The sequence below is a fragment of the Acanthopagrus latus genome, chromosome 19 (genome assembly GCF_904848185.1).
Source record: "Acanthopagrus latus isolate v.2019 chromosome 19, fAcaLat1.1, whole genome shotgun sequence".
Classification (NCBI taxonomy): Eukaryota; Metazoa; Chordata; class Actinopteri; order Spariformes; family Sparidae; genus Acanthopagrus; species Acanthopagrus latus.
This window is the reverse complement of record NC_051057.1, coordinates 13,500,034-13,519,196: the sequence shown is the minus strand read 5'-3', so window position 1 is coordinate 13,519,196 and position 19,163 is coordinate 13,500,034. Positions and strand designations below refer to the sequence as shown.

General features: G+C 44.2%; 1 protein-coding gene across 9 annotated transcripts in view; it reads right to left on the bottom strand.

The window, feature by feature from the left end:
* Window positions 1-5,118: 5,118 nt before the first annotated feature.
* Window positions 5,119-19,163, bottom strand: part of eya1 (EYA transcriptional coactivator and phosphatase 1) — a 66,646-nt gene continuing 52,601 nt past the window's right edge. For 8 of the 9 annotated variants that reach the window (XM_037079784.1, XM_037079788.1, XM_037079787.1 and 5 more), the window contains 6 exons: window positions 11,526-11,584; window positions 11,265-11,425; window positions 10,924-11,038; window positions 10,525-10,646; window positions 9,679-9,779; window positions 7,280-7,360 (listed from right to left, as the gene is read on the bottom strand). In XM_037079784.1, the coding sequence (XP_036935679.1) occupies window positions 7,280-7,360; window positions 9,679-9,779; window positions 10,525-10,646; window positions 10,924-11,038; window positions 11,265-11,425; window positions 11,526-11,584 (639 nt within the window). Of the gene's footprint in view, window positions 7,361-9,678; window positions 9,780-10,524; window positions 10,647-10,923; window positions 11,039-11,264; window positions 11,426-11,525; window positions 11,585-19,163 lie in introns of all 9 variants that reach the window. The other variant, XM_037079783.1, reaches the window with a different exon arrangement.

Here is a 19,163-nt window from a genome sequence, read left to right as displayed (position 1 = left end):
CAGTTCACTTAATGCTGTTGTTTTTTTTGTTTTTTTTTCCAGAAGTTGTTGCACCAGGTCAGACTCCATTTTGTTTACGTCTGCTTCCCCACAAGACCACGCAAGGTGGTGATGATCTTGATAATATCCTTTGCGCCTCTCTGAAACCTTAAATCAGTGAAGTTTTCTCCTTGTGCATGATGCAGCCCAATTTCAAAATCAGTTATGATTTCAAAACCGCCAGAGTCTGATGCTTAAAATGTTAGCTGGTTAGCAAGCTACGAAGACAAAATTTGAGACTTACCAGAAAGTGTACTCCTTCCCACAAACCCAGGCTCTCTGCCCCGTTTGCTCATCTTATACAATATTAAGATTTCTTTCACATCTCAGATTTTGCATCTTTTAAAGTAGCCCATGGTTACAACGTTCATAAATGGGTGCACTCCATATGTGGCTGCAGCATTTAGCATCTGCAGCCATCAGTCACGATTACCATCTCTTGTTTCAGGTATAAAATAATTAAGTGAATTATTTTCATTCTTGTATTTCAGCACGTAAAGCAGCAGCGGGGCCGGGAGGAGAAAAAAATCCAGTGGGCACGAACATATAGCCCAGTTACGATCTGGGGTTCACCTTTCCTTTCGTTTCTACTTATAGAAAAACAAAACACAACCCATGACTTATCGAGCGAAAAACAAGCCAAGTTTGGACGCGAGGCTGTTTTATTAACCGGATGACATCGAGTTTATTAAACTGGCTGAGAGGCTCTCTCCGCTGCCAGACGAGAGGGAGCTTGGCCGGGGTCCGAGACCCAACTTGGGGGAGCCAGTCCAATTAACACCCGAGAGGGAGGTCCTCGCAAACACACACATACACTTTTTCCACGCACGCACACATACACGTAAACACGCCGCGCATGCTAACACACGGAGCATACAGGGAGGTCTGAACGGGGCAGCAGCGGGCAAATAAACTCTCAGGGACCTGGTAGCTAAGAAGCCATGCACGTGCACACACACACACACACACACACACACACACACACACACACACACACACACACACACTCACTCACATGCAGTGGTAGGGCGGCCTCAGCTCACCATATAAATCTCTGCCACTCACCTTCAGACGGAGTGGTGCGGTGGGCCCAGTAAATACGAGGGAGTGTGTGTGTGTGTGTGTGTTTTGACCACAGACGCAGGTGGAGCTGCGGTGTAGCGAGCGTCGCTCCAGGTTCAGCCCTGGCAACGCGGCTCAAACACTACAACCTCAGGGCGGTTATGAGTGAGCCGCGGCGAGAGGGGTTATGTGAAAGTGTGCCTTTGTTGCTGAACTCGCTCAGCGAATGAATTTCACTGGGTGCTGAGCCACAGCACTCGTCGCACAAGTCCGTTTTTTTTTTTTCCTTTTCTTTTCGAGGAGCCATCCATTAATGTTCCTGCTTCGCCTCCAAAAGAAAATTGTCAGAGATTTTTCCCAAAATAACTGCAATCAGAAGAGAAGAAGATTAATACGGCATATTGATGACAGGCAGACATAAGGACTGCATTTCAACATGTCTCGGCTTTGTGATGCTCAGTCATGAATGGATTTGCCACAACTTACCGCCGTGCTAGTTTAGGAAAGATCCATAATGAGAGACTCCCACGATGACTGCCGCTGTATCTTTATTGGAACAGTATGGGCTTTGTCAAAACATCTACTTCTGGTAAAATAACACATCATCTGCAGCGCCGGATTCCTGAAAACCCCTAATACAAAATATTGTAAATACAATAAACCCCTTTCCTCATCTTGTGGCCGCTTGAATGTGTGTGTACAGCGGAGGTGGGAGCAGGCCATTGTTTCGCAAGTCACAATAAACAGAAACATTTCTCAAGAGCAATTCCTGGAGGGGAAACAAAAAGGTGCCGCCAGAGAGTACTGCTGTATTCAGTGTATATAGAAGAAACTGCGCTGACCACGATTAAACCACGCTGGGTTATTGAAAGGTAAATACCTTCTGGGTTGCACCAGGATGTTAAAAGACGTGACTGCTAATCCACTTGGCGTCGTATAAAACCATTGTGAGGCATGTGGAGGGGGTACCCAATCTTTAATTACAAAAAAAAACATGTTTGTTTTACATCTATAAAGAGCAAGTGCTTTTAAATAGGGGGGAAACTCTCTGTTTTCCCAAGAGGGGCGATGGGGGGATCCTCCCGTATTTTCCGGCTACGCTCACAAGTAAGTCTCAACTCTCTTTGCACTCGAGTCCCAAGTAAAGCCTGGAAAACTCCCAAGTGTTAAACTTTGTGTTTCAAGTTCTAAACGTTTCATTTTAACTGCAAAACTCGAATTTCAGTCTCCTTGATTTCTAACGATCTGCATCGATATCATTCCTGAAAAAGCCGAATCAGTCCATCCCTATTGATAATTTTTTAAAATTGATATATATGTATGTCAATAACTAAGATCCACAACTTGACTGTTGTCACAGTCTAGACTCGCTCGGGAATGCCTCGTTTGTGTGGGACAGCCATGGCTGTGGACGCCTGGCCCCTTCGGTAGTTGACGCTCCTGGCCGGGATCCCTGGCATCCGCGGCTTCCTGATTACCAGCTGTCCCTGCCCCACTCTGCCTGTCAAATCCAAGTAACTGAGAGATAAACAAACAGTAAACAAAGGGCCTAGTTTAGCACCAGCGCCCGCCGCAGCATGACAACAGGTCTGTCACTCTCGCCGCCTGCCAAGGCTAACTGAGCCTCGCACTCTGGAGAGATCGGAGAAGCCTTTCCTCGTCTCTTCGAAAAAAACCACTGGAGAAGAAGCTGCAATCAGCGACGGCGGGTTTGTCTTTCCTGCCTCTGGACAAACAGCATCAGCCAAACCGAGAATAGCGTGTCTTTTTAGATCTTAGATTGAGCAGAAACTCCTTCGAGCTCTGCTGAGGATGGAGGTTTTGCGTCTGATCCCCCCCCCCTCTCTCTGTTTCTCTTATTGTCTCAATCTGTGGACATCTGCTCACTGCAGAGACAAATTCCCCTAACTTGAGACACACTAGCCACCAAGCGGAGAACACAGGCCTATTAATAGGCTTCCTGCTCATAAAAAGAGATGTGGCAGATCAGGTTTTTTGGGGGGAGTTTGATATGCATGTAATACAATATTAGTTCAATTGTGATGCACCGTCAGAGGCCCCCCTCTATGGAAATCTGCATGAAATCACTGTCTGGGCAAGGTCGTAAATCACCGATGGCGTTGTTTATTATTGCAGTACAGTTTTATGGAGGGCGGGCGCTTTGCTGGGACGTCCTGGAGAGGAATACCCAACAGAGGACCCGCGAGGTAATGGCCCCCTTTATTTCCACGAGGGGGTTGATGGGAGTTCAGTGAAGATCAAGCCTCTCGGGGGAATTACATGGTTACTGTACTGGCTGATTAAAGCACAGGAACACCTATCTCTAACAAAACATGTTTCACAGAGCGGCCACAAAAAGGCGATATATCTCTGAGGAAAAAAAAGTTCTAGTGGAAATCAGGGAGCCAAACAGACACAATCTAGCTCTTATTTTTATTCCCAGAGACGGTTGGCCGACGTGCCACAACACCCACTTTTTCTTTCGCAAAATGTCTGGTCTGGCTGCGTCTGGGTTGCTCTGCCAGGTCCCCGAGCATCGGGAAAACTTATCAAAGAGAACAGACGTCTATTCTGTGCTGCCGAGAGAGAGAGAGAGAGAGCTGCACTCCTCTCCTGGAAGAGACAGCCAGCCAGTCAGGACCTCAGACGGTCTTTCAGCTGTTCAGAAGAAGTGGGAAAAGCACATTAGGGGTCATTGTGCCGGTGCATTCCGGTGGTAGCAGATCGACTTTGCTTTTGTCCGGCCTGGCAGACGGACTCCGCGCGCGTCTCCCTCCCATCACTCCCACTCCATCTGAAAACATAATTGATCTGGATATTAAACGGGGCCGTGCGGCTCTAAATAAAATTCCACGCATGTTTAATTCTCCGACGTGGTTTTGGAGGCCGGACACTTTCTCCCCTGTCCGGGTTAGAGTTACACGCCGGACTGTCTTAGCCGTGACCACCTCATAAAATCAGGCTCATAAATATTTTTCATGTGTTATTTAAACTAACTGAGTGCTCTATGGCTTGGAGAGGTCCGATATACGTTAATTATGCATGAAGGCTCCTACAGACAGATTACTGCGAATATCAGGGAGCCTCAAGAATGTGTGATGCACGTTAGACATTGTTGAGGTTATCGAGAAAATGTTGCATCGTCTCACAGAAATTAAGAGAAATATTTGAGAATGAAAGTCTATTATTCTAAGTCATGTGTAAAGAGTGTTTTATGGCAGCAATTGTGCAGATTTAAAGGATGTGATTAGCTTGTGGGTATGAGATGTTTGGTCTAAACTAGCACCAGCTCCAGTTTCTGTTTGCTTCCTGCTAGGATTAGTGGCTAAGGCCTGTGACATCAGTGTCAGACTCTGGGTACTGGGGGCAGAAAGTCATGTTATATTAACACACAATGAAAAGTGCTAAGAAATATGGACTTAAAGGGGCACTATGTAGTTTTGTCAACAAGAATTAAAATTCAGAATTTTAATATCAACAATATTAAATGAGGTAATGACACAAACCCAGAAATATAACTGAATAAACAAGCTGTTCTCAGAGGAAAATAAGGTCCCCAGAACACTGTTTGAAGCTTGGAAGGTGGCAGGGTCCGCCAAATGAAGTTAAAACAGTATGAAATTGTGTTGTCCTTTAAAGTCAGTTGCTAACGCTAACCCAGAGAGTTTGTTTATTCAGGTTCTTTAAACACAAAAACAACTAGTCAATGAAGAATTGCCAGTCTTCGCTGATTGGTCAGCTCACACACGCCTGAGCCAGCACTGCTTATTTAATTTAAACCAGCTTCACTCTACCAGGAATTATGTAAATGTGTGACATAGTGACGCAGTTTGATGTCACAAAGTCAAAAGATTTGAGGCAGGACTACGTACGAAGCGTTTGAGGCACTTCAAATTTTTTTTAAAAAACTGAAGGAAAGGAGGGGAAAAAAACAAAAAGCATTGTATGTCCTCTTTAACTTTTAATAACGTTTTACCTTGTCGTTTTAAATGTAAGAAAAAAATCAGAAAAAACATGTAACAGTTCACAAATCAGTTTTATTAATTTAAACACAATCAAATAATATTGTCAAAAACATCTGTACACATATTTTGCAGACACAACAATCTTTTTGCGTTTCACAATGAGGCCCATGTAGTGTAAAGTATTTCCAGTTTGCATTTATGATTGCAACATAATAAAAAAAAAAGCTTGCTGTATGAATCTATAAAACATTTCCTCTATTTACCTACCATTACCTTGATCTAGCAGCAATATGTAGATACCCCCGGAGTGCAGGGGGGAGAAGTTGCTTTGAGAAAAATGGGGGGATGGAGGTGGGAGTGTGTGTGTGTGTGTGTGGGGGGGGGGTTATGTTCGGAGGAGGGAGGGATCCAAATTGAAATGTAAAGGCCAACAGTGATCATGTGCAAAGGAGGGAAAAATTAGAAACACGACGAGTCGGCTTCCGTTTAAGAAATTCACAGTCGATAGCACATGTCCTGTATGTTCACAAACCCCTCGACGTTAGTGGCTTTTCTCTCTACGTTAATTATGGTTTCCCCGTCCACTGATGCAGAATCGTTACGAAAAGGGCTTCATGTGTTGCAGCTATTTCAAAGAGGGGGACACAGAATGTATCGTCAAAGTCGAAATAAAAACACTACATCATACAAAATTACGCTCGCTGTACAAGAGTTGTTATAGCGCTTGTATAAAAGATAATAAAACCTATTCAAGCCTGCTTTTTTTCCCCCCTCAGGTTAATTAAAATGTGTTGTTAAAATGGCTCTCCTTCCGCGCCAGATCCAAAAAACCCTTATCAGAGTCAAGTTTGCTTCCAAATACACGGGGTCAGGGCTGCAAGCTGGTGAAATGCGGTAAGGACACGAGTTGTGAGCTACCTTTTCCGAAAAACAAAAACAAAAAAAACCTCTTTCCCTTTCAAATATGAATCTAAACAGGAGACCTGTTCTGCTGTATGAACTGAAGTTTCCTGTGAGGACGAGAAACATGACAGAATCAAATGAAAGGTCATTGACACTTGACATCCATGCTTTTGGTCTTGACAAAACGATTTATCACAAAAGAAAATCCCATTATCTACACATTTGTTTACTGAACAAAACTTGAACACATCAACACTTTGAGGCGTCGCACAAGCTCATGTGCGATGGGATGCCTTTTATTATTATCATTATTTTTTTCTTTACTTCAATGAAAAAAGCATTGCCACCTTTCAAGAGCACGTACCTAAATGAATATAGGAAGGAATAGTCCAGTGATTACAAACTTACACACACAAAAAAAAGATTTCCTCTATACACGATTGTCTCAGCATTGTAAATAAAGTTTTTTGTAATTTTCTTAAATTATTAGAAAACCCCTTTTTTTAAATTCTCGTTTCTTCCATAAACGTCTTCCTGTCGCCGTGGTGGAAATCAATAGTACTTTGTAAAAGGCACGAGTCTTTTGTCGTCGAGGTACCTTCTCAGTGGCGCAGTGCCACTCACAAAGTCTCCGTTCATAAATAAGAAGCACAGGACTCCCAGGCTGACAGTCAACAGAGGAGCAGTCGCTTTGTCTGTCTGTCCCGTCACAGGAGAGAGACGTAAAAGTGGGCAGGCAGATAAGGAACAGACAGAGACGTGAAGTGAAGAGCTAGAGGGACGGAGAAAAAAGTCACCACCAGTAGTCGTGGGCCTGTGGATGTACTGTAGCTCAGCTCTGTGGCGAGGTGAGGCGAGGCGGGCGAGGCCATCAGTAGCTCTGCTCTCCTCACAGGTGTGAACCCTGACAGAGTCCCGGCGCAAACAGGGGGGCCGTAAAACACTTTGACAGCTTCAGAAAGCAGCCAATTCACAGTAACCAGGGCAAGCAGCTGCAGCGCCATAAATTCACCTCTCTCCTTCGCTTCCAAAAAGAAAAAAAAAAAAAAAAAGTTTAGGGTTAAGACAAAGTGTGACCGTATGTCAGCACATTAACCGTACGCTCAGCCTCTCTTTTTTCCATTCTCCTTTTCCTTTCTTCCTCTGTAGTGGAAGACAGGCGCCAGCAGCACGGGGGGGTTGGTTTTGGGGGGGGGGGCTTTTCTGAGCTGCGAGGTCTGCGGCAAAGCGTGGGACGGGGATGGAGGGCGAAGGTGAAAGGTTGCAGGGTGTGCCCGAGGCGGAGCTGGGTGTACGATGGTGGTGTAGTGCTACAAGTACTCCAGGTCCAGAGCGTGGTGGAGGGCCATGAGGTCTGAATGGCTGGAGATCCTCCAGAAGGGCATGTTGTGCTGCGGAAGGAATAAAAATATCATACCATAAGTTTTAGTAATTCTTTAGCAATTCTACACATATTTAAGGATGAAATAAGCCAATATGATATTGGCAATACTAGTTAATGATAAATAAGTTAAATCACAGAAAATTATGGAAATCTACAAATTAAGAATAAATCCTGTCAGTCATTTGTCAAAGATATATATTACTTTCATGTGAATATCTTTGAGTTTTAAGGATATGACATGATTGTGAAACTGAAAAAATTTTAAGACTGGGTGAAAAAAGCTAATATCCCAACATTTTTTAATGCAAATCTTTGATAAGTAATCATCAGTAATGTGAATATAATGGGTGAGTAAAGACAATCTGGTAAGTTCAAAAAATTCCATCACAGCCTTTAAAACCAGGAAAAACTTCACTTATGACAAATTACAACATAACAGTATCCAGAATCAAAGGTGATATATAGTCTCATATCATGATAACAATATAATACCAATATATTGTCCAGGCCTACATTTAATTTCTAAATTATTTTCAACAAAATAATGGATGAGTGAATCAATATTAGAAATCATTTTAAGAAGACTTGACTCTTTACACTGCAGCTAATATGTTCAATGAATGGAGCACGCCTGGTCCATTCATCAGGAAAAGCAATCATATCAATAACACACCCCGACCGCTCCTCTTTCTCCCCTGTGCATACCTCTCTGCAGCCAAACAGTACATTTGTACCTCTAACTAATTTCTCTCCTGCATCAACGTGTAGTTTTATCCCACCAAACTAATCCAGTGGCGGTCTTGAAATGAACTCCCCACAGTGTCTTTTGAACGAACCTCCTGCCTGCCAGTGTGTGTTTAGGACAGTGCAAATGAGCTGTTGTTCCCGAGCAGAGGACGGGGGAGAAACCTGAGTCGCAGAGAATGAAAGGAGCCTGTCAGGTAGAGTCCTCAGCTACTCAGTGTGTGGAGGCCATTTACCCTCCCCTTATCAAAGGTATGGCCTCTCCCAGGCATATGTTCCGCTTAGGAGAGCCTGCACTGACCCTTAAAAAGCTCTTTGCTTTTTGTTTTGTAAATTGTCTTTGCTTTTAAGTTTAAAAGCTGGAGATGTTATCTGCTGCTTCTCTCCCAGGTGATGGTAATAACTGAAGGCAGAACTGTTTCAGGGATTGAGGATTTTTTTCCCCTGTTAGATGAAGGAATGAGGGCTGAAAGAACTTTCAGAGATTTGCTTTTGTAGTTCCACGCAGTGTCACCTCTGATATGTGCCTCCTGACGGCTGAAATTGTTGTGTTATTTCACGTCCTCTCTGATGTTGACACAGAAACCTTTTACCGCATTGCGTGTCCTGGGACTCGCAGCACTCAGACGGGGGGGGGGGGCGAAAAAACGCCTTATCCTTCCATCAATGTCACACTCAAGACTGAGTAAAAATATTTGCATCTTTTTCCACAATCATCGGGTGTGTTCTCTTTTCATAATACAGAGCTATTGCTTTACACACTTATCCAGGGTAAAGGTTGCTACTTCTGCCTAATCGCCGCCTAATCACTCTTCATCTGTCCTCACGCTCCGTCTCGGTGTTTACTGAGAAACAGGTGAAAAAGGAGCTGGACGCTTTTCAAAGGGGGAACTCCGCGTCTTGGTCCTGACACTGTGGCTCACCAACACTGTCTGTGAAATATACTCTTGGGCCGCTGATTAATTTGCTAAGGAGTATGTTTGCTGTATGCAGTTTGCATTCGGTTTTACAAACTTGGCAGAAACGCTGAATACACAAATCGTGCAGAAAGAGCCGACAGGTAACATAAAAAGGGCATCAGAACAGATACCGTCACTTTTTAGCTGGAGACGTCGGCTTTGAGCCTTCCTTGATCCGTGCCGTGCTAACAAGGCTTGTCATTGCAGTGAATGTTTTAATTCCACCAACAATGATTTAAATCTCCTTTGTGCGTGCTCTATTTACGATGTGCCTGAAAGGGCTTGCCTAGCATTACACAAACGGCATTCACGCTGCTCAGGGCAGCGAGCAGGAATATATAATTATGCCATCTCTACCCTTCCCCGCTCTGTAAACCTGAGATGGTGGAGGAAGAGCGCTGATTACACACTGCAGACTTTCTCTCTTGTACTCAGGTGCCCTTTAAGAGGATAAATGAATAAAGGCAAAGTAAGACTGTTAAGGGCTTTCTTGTGAGAGGTATGGCAGGTATGTTTTGTGTTCTGTAGGCATTCATGATGAACTCCTGACCTCATGGGAAGCAATCAGAAGTACAAACAACTCCAAGTTCTCCTTATTTCTGATAAATGTGAAACTTCTTACCTTTTTCGAGCCTTGCTCCTCTTCCACACCGTCTCCAACAACAATGTAAACAACTTTCCTCCCGAACCTTTGAATTACTCTCTCAAAGCAGCTCTCTTTCCCTGCGGAGCAGTCAACAGCAGGGTGTTAGTGTTGAGCATTGCGAGCACATACACAACCACACAGACACTTGCAGGACTGAACGCCATCAGGTTGATTCAAAGGCACAGGGTGACAAGAGCCCCTTTAAAAACACCACACGTACAGAATAGAGCAGAGTGTAAACACTTGGAGCACAGCCAGTAGATGTGATAAGATCAGCCCCTCAGATAAAGACAATCTGAAAAGCATTAGCTCGGCCCCTCTCCTCCTCAAACACGGTACAAATGGACTAAATCACTCTTGCATGCTGCGGGGTCTGCTTAGAGGGACCACTGGCTTAACGCTCGGCTCCAGCTCTGCGCTGACGGGCCTGAAAATGGTGCGGGAGCGAGGCTTGATGTTTATTTTGCATTTGAAACAGTGAAGAAGGGGGGAGGACTGGAGGAAAATGGGGGAGAGATGGGAAGAGGATGGGGAGGGGGGTTCTGTTGCTGTGGAATGACATAAATGTGCAGAAGTGGTTTCATATGCAGAGACTGAACAGGAGAGGCCTGGGGAGGCCCAGCACAGGCCAAGCTCCAGGAAAATAATCCCAGGCTGATTAGGCCTATTCCTTCATAGGAGAACATCAACCCTCTCCAATGACTCAATCTCCCACACTATCCACGCCTCTGTCCTCTTATTTAGGTAGCATGTGTGTCTTCAACGAGCTAAAATAATAAACACTTGTGGCCCAAAGTGACAAATTTCAGATGCAGCATTTACCTATTTTGGTTGCGCTATAAATATTCTCAATAGGAAAGACTATTCCCAAGCCGTAGAGCAGGACCTTAGCGAGGGCGGGGATGAGCTGCGTGGTGGTCACCAGGATATTCACACAGTTTGACCTGAAGTGGAGAAACAAGAGGAGGACAGCAGAGGGATGACATCATTCTAAATCACTGCGAGGGAGGACAGAAGAAAACACAGGGTGCAGAAAATAGATAGATCTCTTAGCACACTTATCTTTCAAAATCAGAATAAAAAGCCTGTCCAGAAGACAAATTGGTGCATTGGTGTTTTCTTTAATAGCTTGGGAGTATGGAGTTGACTTATTTACACTGCAGGCGAGTTTATATATGTGCGGTGTGGGACTGGGTACAATTTTCCTCACTGGAGTCCTACCTTGAGTGGATTAATGTTAGTGCTTTCAGTGCCAGTGTTAACCAGGAGTCCGTCAAGGCTTCAATTTCTGCTCGCAATTGCAACCAGGCTTCCCTTTTGGCTGGGCCCAGCAGACCTGAAACGCAGGGTAACATTGTTTGGGTTGGACCAGCCCTGCAAATACCACTGAAATTTTCAAAATTTACCCCCTGACCAAGTGGTGTGGCATGTGAGCTTTTCAGAATGCACACATGAACACGCGCAGACCCACACACACACACAAAAAAAAAACGCCCACATAATGAGGGGCATCTGCAAACGTATTTCTACAAGAGGGAGTAGATCTGCTTGTTGGGGATTACCTCCGACGTTATTTTTGTAGGTGGTGTAGATTTCTTTTACTCGTCTGTAGCGGAAGGCCAGTTTTCTCATCCAGTCCACGCCTCCCCGCACACCCGTGGCCAGACACAGATTGGCACTGGTCGCTGCTGCGTGGAAACCGTCAGCGCCAAAGTTATACGTACTGAGAAGACAAGGGACGAATCTGTCAGAACATACTGATACCAGCAAACAGTAGTTTATTTGACTATTCAATCAGTAATCAAAGTGCACTAGGGATGTACCTCAGATCCTGGCCGTTGTCATCGGAGGACACGTCGTCAATATGCACCTGGTCACACTCCTGAAACACACACAACACACACTTTGAGCGATGTGAAGAAATCATACTTTTCAGAATTTAAAGAGTTTTTTTTTCTTGGGAAAGGACACTCCACACATGTTCCAGGTCGTTTTTCACTAGAAACAACATATTTATTCAGGAATTTGTGCTTTGGCTGGACACCTCAGTCTTAATCCCCTTTCGCCTTGACTTTCTCTTTTTATCCTTTTCCCCACATTTTTCTTCCATGGGCCTAACCAGCAATGTCCAAACAAAAACTAACCTCATCATCAGTCAGAATGGACTGCTACCACTAGAGGGGTCTAAAGATATGCACCCTCACAGACATAACCAATTAAGTCTCAACCCAGCAACTCTAAACACTGTCCAGGTTGGCATTTCAGCAGCTATATCTGCAAGTACTGATATATATACATACATTAGAGGGATGTATGCAGGCCAGCTGAGTCTATAAAGAGGCCGTGGCACTAATGCTCTGTGCATGTATGACTGTGTGCATCTCTAAACACATGCGCACTCTTCTTCCCCTTTGGGGGGTGCCTGGCTCCTCTTGGAAAGGTAGAGGGATTCTGCAGCTCTGCACTGATTCCACCGGTACGCAGTAACACAATCCAGACTTTCTGGTAAATGTAACCTACTAGAAAAATTGAACCTGATGCTAACCGCCAATGAAATTATGACCTCTGATTGCTGCTGCGCCACACACCAACACAGCCCCGGGGCCAGTCGGCCAGGCAGCCGGTGAAAGTGCGCAGGAGAGAGCAGACTGAAAATCTGTTATTAGTTTTCCATTTATAGGAGTGCGCTAGTGCCTCCCCCCTCCTCCACCCCTCCTCTCTCCGCCTCCTCAGCCAGCTTGAAATGTGAGGGAGTCTTGCCTTGGCATCCACATCAACACATTTCAAATGTGACAGAGCAGAGAGAGACTGGCTGAGCTTCTTTTTGGTAAAACTTTGGGTGGCTAAAACATTTAGCAGACAGAGGGCTGAACAATGGCCTTGAATGAATGTGACGTCAAACTCCCAATTTGTTTCAGTCAGCCCTAATTTAGAATGAATAACAGAGTGCACTTGATATCTCTATGAAGTAGTGTAAAGAATTTCTCTGGAAAGCTTTCCAATTAGTTGTGTGACTGCCAAAAAGGTTTGTCTCACCTGTTTAATGTTAAGTGAGAAATAATAATTGGAAATTGAAAACTTGAGGAAGAGAATTCCTCCGGTCTCAAGTACGAAAAATCCCACCCAATTTTTTTAAGCTTTTTAATTAAGTTTCATCCGGCTGTTAAGACACCAAAACACAGAAAGGACTTCCTTGTTTTAAGTCAATCTAACTGAGGCCAAATGCTGACGTTATTGCATTCCTCTCTAATGCTAGAGCAGGGTAAGGGTAAGGGCTTTGGACTGTAAACCTTTTTTATTTTACTGGTTCCCCTCTGAACAAATTTTTCATCTCCCTGGATTTGCGGGAAGAGGGAGGGGAAGAGCAACGTGAGGAGAAACTCAAACCAGCTGTTCTTTAACAGAATTAAAATCTTGACCCCCAACCCCTTCTCTAATGCAGCCATTCTCTCGCCAAGCCTCTCCCAGCAAGCCCCGAGATCCAAAGAGGAAAAGACTTTGACCCCGTGACCCTTCTCCCCTCCTCTCCAGGGCTCCGGCACCCCGATAAGGGGGTGGAAGGGGTAGAGAGGTGGAGATGGAGGAGTGCGGCGGGTAAAGGCTTGGGGAGAGAGTCCAATGTGACCTCACATGGAGCGAGCACTGAGCCCCGCGTTCCAGGATTTGGACTGCCAGTTGGAGATGGGGTGCAGGCGGGGGCTCTTAGCCGTGTTTCCAGACACTAACAATGCAGATCTTTAGTAGTTTAAGAAAGCAGCAATTTGTCCCATTGTGAAGAGCTGCTGCCAGCGAACTTGTGGATAATTTATGTTCACAAATTATCCGCAAACTTTCCCCAGAACAGAACCCAAGCCAGAAGTATTGGTGCGCTTAATTCTTTAAGTAGCAGAGGCATGTCTGTTTGTTAAGGAAAACAAAAAACAGCACCCAGGGTTAAGCACCTCATAAAGCCTTCTTTTAAAGACCTCCCATTCTGGTGCAAGTGACTGGAATGCTTCTATTATACAGTAATTACCTGCTGTTGATGAATCAGACCCAGTCAGCTGACTGCCAAAGCTCCTACCAGCTCTTTCACTTGGGCACAGGACCATTCATTTCCACTTGTTCAGTATATCATTGCCTAATTGTACGCTGTCTCCTGGATGACAATAGTTCCTCATGTTTGTTCTTCCCCTGTAATGTGTTTCTTTCACGGTCTGACAGCCAGCATGGATCAAAACAGCAATTTGAGAACAATATTACTCAGCGTGATAATTATGGGCCTATTTTAGGTGCCAGAACCAAACTCCAACATGACCCGAAACACATAAATTTGTCCCAGTAATTAGGCCTAACTGGAGTCATTATAACTGCCGCTTGATTATGAACAATTTTTCATGGGCTTTTCCAAATCCTCAAAGCTAATAAACACATGAAAGCTCAACAAATGCAACGCGTTAGAAATGAAAAAGGCCAAGAAAAATAGAGAGGTTTGGATTTTACAGTTTGAAGGCCTGTGGTCTATCCACGTCATTGTTTTTGTATGTTTACAAAGTGTTTTAATTCTGTAGATATTTTAATTACCAGCTGAACTTGGCTTGAGACCTCCACAGAGAAGTCTGTGTGCGGTGAATAAAAAAAAAAGGGGGGGGTGTTGGCAGGATGCACAACTCCGACAATTACGGCTCCCAGCTGGGGCTGGCATAAACCTCTGCACTGGCTTCCTGGGAGGACTGGGAAAGTTAATAGAGGAGGTGGCTGTGGGTAATGTTGTACAGTAACCCTTACACATACTCATTAGGAGCCACTTCTGAAGACCTCGTAAACACCACACAGTCATGGATGGTGCAGGTTCAAGTCAGTTAAGTACAGTCATATAGTCGTATTGTGGATAGGAAGGAAAGAAACACTGTGGGGCAGTGAATTTTACTGACTGACGGATTTGTGGATGGACTCAGTGGCATTCCTGAATTACTGATTGGATGTTTTATGAAAACAAAACAGTGTAAAGGAAGCAAAGAAAAAACAAACGTGTCTCATATAATGTTCAATGTAATTGGTGTCACCTTATGATGAAGGAGCTCATTAATATGCATGCAGGACTAAAACGAATTTAGTATTTGAAGTGACATCGCACTACGTCACCATGTTACTGCTTAAAGTGGCTGGTTTGGCACCTAACAGTTAATTTAGTACAGCTGTTCTGTTGTTGATGGTGGTGCTCAGGCATGTGTGTACTAACCAATCAGAGCAGACTGGGCATTCAGGAAGCAGTGCTTAAAGAGACAGGAGCTATAACTGAGCTGAGACAGAGGAGGAACACTGAGCTGCAGCACCGGACAGTGTGAGAAAACAGAAAATGTTCATAATATGTCTCCTTTAATTGTCAAGCAAAGATGAAGCAAATCATCCAGGTTAAGAAAGGGTGGTTTTTGATCAGAATATGGGTGCTTAGCCAATAATAATAAACAGAGTAGAAGAAGTTAGGCGTGCAAACTGGAAACAAAACCAGTTGTTTGCCAATTGCCAATAAACATCAAAGAAGAAGAAACAAAACCTTGGCTATCTATGAAGGAATGTTGGAATTGGAATCTTATCTTGGGAACATCCGGGAAGACGCCAATAGCGGACACAGCTTCTTCCAACCTAAAGCGAGTAGTGAAATTGAAGAGGTTTTCAATTATGCCGTTTGCATCATTCTATTTTAATGCCATATTTGAAAATGTGCATAAAATGATGTTGATGCAAACAAAGTTACTGACTCAATGTAAAGCTATTGTTAGCATAACACTAACAATAGAATGACAGGGCTTCAAGATGGTGGCACATTGAGAATTTCTTAGAACCTTTTGAACATCTCTTTTCCATCGAATCCCCCCGTTCTCCCCTCACCAAGCAAACAGTGGTTTCTCTAAAACCTACAATCACCGCTAACTCACACCAGATGTTCCTACTGTACTCAGGAGTGAAGACCCTCCACCAGAAGCCATCGCAATTACTTCTTATACAAACACTACGTCGTTCTGTTGAATTCATCTGCAGCATTCTTTTCATTTATCTGCAGAACAGCCTTTATCTGCACAGGAAAGATACAAACACCAAAAAACAGTTGAAGACAGGATGCCTCTGCCTCATCTTTGCATCTTCACTCCCTCTTCCTCTGCATGTCTCTCTGTCTTTCCACTAGTCTGCTGAAAACTCTCCACTGTGGAGGGAGTTATCAGGGCCCTCTTTGTTCCCTCGGCATCTGTCATTAAGCAATCAGCGATGACGGCCCGAGTCTTCCTGTAGCCCTGGAAAGAGCTCAGGGTGGTGACTGCAACAGTCAGAGGCAGGGAAAAGAAGGACAGGGCGAGTCAGCAATGCTTGTTACCAAAACACAGAAAGGACCACGCTATCTAAACTAACTCTTAGACCTGTATTTCCCTCCAAGGCCTCTGCAATACAGGCAATGTTCACATTTTAACTGAAGCTGCCTCCTCTCTCTCAGGTGAGCTGTTTAGGTGGGGTGGGTGGTCAAAACCACGGTGTGAGCGATAACAGCCATCATCACAGCATTCTTGACCCTACAGGCTAATGCCATGTGAAAAAGGCTCATCCATGGTTCGCAGGTTCTCAATACCGCCACTCCACCGGCAGTGGCTGTCATCCCCTCGTGGTCTGTGACCCCCAGCAACTTCCTTCTCCGTTCCCACCACAGGCACCCCTGTCTGGGGGGAGAGGAGGAGGGTGCAGTATGGGAGGGAGGGGGAGCTGTGATTACCTGGGGGTCAAACACAGGATGTGGGTAACAAAGGGATAGTTCTTCAAACCCACTTCATTCCAATCCACAATCTGTGCTTGAACAGCCACGGAATTCAAACAGCGGCACCAAACAAAGCACAGGTAGAGAGAAGTCCATGCTGGTTTTACAAAAATTCACTCAACTAGGAGAGGAGATCCAGAGGGAGAACAAGTACGCTCAGCTCAGAGACAGACTGAATTTAAACAAAGTGGTCTGTAAATTGTTGTTGAACTAACTGGAAAAGTTGGAAAGGCAGAAACACCCCACCGGTACACAGTGACAAGCATGAATTAGTTATGCGTGATGGATGAGCTGCTTCTCATTATTTCCTATTCTTGGCATAACAAGTCCAAACCACACCTCAAGGAGAGCGACATTAAATGCAATATCAAATCTCCATCATTTCAGCATTTTCCCTCTGCAACAAATGTCCACAGAAAAACGGTTTATTCTCTCCAAGTTGACTCGTGTTTGGATAAATCTCCGCCAGTTTTCTCCTCTCTTCCTCTACAGACCATGTCATGCAGGTGCTGTATCTCCCTCTTTAATTCAGGACAAGAAATCTATTCTTACATATCACCATTTGTCACCAGACAGTAATGTTATATTTTCCGTGCACCCACAACCCCTATTGGTGCTTGAATCGGCTGTGTTAGGATAGCGGGTAAAGGGTGGGGGTGAGGTGGAGCTCTGCGGAGTGAAGACTGACAGAGTGGCTTTGAAACCTCCACTTTCTCTCTGTAGTCATTCCAAAACACATCAGTGGCCCCGCCTTGAGACGTGATGGAGTTATGTCGAGGAGCATGACAGAACTGCTGCATCAGTGGCCTGGCAGATGATGAAATACCCACATCAATGCGTACAGAGCTAAAGAAGCCCATCTGACAAAATATACTATGTATGAAAATTGAATTTTTTTTTTAGTTTGCTGTCACAATTTGGTATCAAAAACATGCTGTTCACTGAAATCCTAATGAATGGTTTCTCCATGTCTCACTGGTGCAGATTTTGATGGCTTTTCCAGTTTTATATATTATGTTGGTGCAACTGAAATATAAATAAAATCTGTTCACAAAGCTACAGTGTTAATGGGTAACTGATCACCTGAACGACTTAATTTCATGATTCAACAAAAAGCACAGTCAGCATCATGTTCCCCCTTACTGGGAATAATACCACAAAAATACACTATCAAGGAAAAAGCAATAAAGCTACCAATCATGTGGAATGGTGAGTACAGGATCTGACTCCCTACAGTGGGAAATAAAACCAAGAGAACGGCTCCACACTAAGAGGCTCTGGAGGGCCATTTCAGCCACTAGGAAAAGGTAACCATGCATTTCACAGCATCTCTCATTAACAGGCAGCCCCTGGGTGAGAGTGACAGAGGAGGTTTCAACCCTGCGATTGCAGGCTGGGAGCTATAAAAGGCCCTCAGCTCACAGTGTCACCGGGTTGCTCCACAGGTTTGTGTGTGAGTGGGTAGTGTTCGTACAGTATGTGTGTTTTCAGCACAACATGTTTCGAGTGCATAAGTGAGAGAGCGTTGCACACAGCGTGGAGGCATCGGTGGACTAATTTAAAATGTTCCCACCTTTAGAGACCTCTCCCCCTCTCTCTCCCAGTGAGTGGTTTGCCCTCATGCCCTTTATCCTCCAGACGTGGAGGGTTGTTTTCTCACCCAGGGAAGGGGGAGACGGCAGCCCCCGTACCCCACTGAGAGGGGAACACGGGGGCTCGGCAAGCGAGAGAGAGGCCCCCGGTTCCCACATACCGCTCGGCGTTAGCGTTTGGGCTGCCGCAGCGCACCTACAGTAAACTCACACCCTGAGTCACAGCAGAGCTGTCAGTCTTCCCAGTGAGCTCAGCCTCTGTGGGCTTCATTATACACATCACTTTAAACCATCAATTAACTCCACATTCAACCCCACACCACAGCACGAGTGTGAAAACGACATCAAGTGAAGTGAACTTACTTTATTCCAGAAATAAGATATATGACCAACAAATTATCTTGCTAAAGCTTATTTTTTTGAAAAAATATTTAAATGTTTTTATTCAATTTAGATTAATGCAGAAAATATGAAGGGACCCAGTATAGTTTTTAAAAATCTGAATTTTAATATTTACAATATTAGATAGTTAATTACATAAACTCTAGTAACTATGACTATAGTAACTATATTTTTCACAAGTGAATAAACAAGCTGTTCTCAGAGGAAAGTAAGGTCCCCAGAACAGTGTTTGAAGATAGAAAGGTGGCAGGGTTTGTTAGTTTGTTTAGACATTAAAAAAAAAACATCAGTCAAAAGTCAGTGAAGATTTTTCTCTTCTGATTAAAATGTCTTCCCAATGACCACACAATGCACCTTTAATATAATTATTGTTATTTCATTGCCATTAGGATGTTGCTCACATGACTGATTACGTATCAAATTTTGTTTAAGATATAAAATTGATTCTATTTTTATCTGTCCATCCGTAGATATGTAGATAATACAACTTATTCGATAAGAAAAATGAATACAGTGGAGATCACGTCTATCGGTATCATGTTGCCATGAATTACTTTTCATATACTTCCCTCAGTGGGAGCATTTTTGATGATAAAAACAGATTGTGCTGTTCATACAATACCAGAACAGAAAATGATTCGTGAGGGACGATCGATACAGAGATTTGTGTGTGTGCGTGCGGG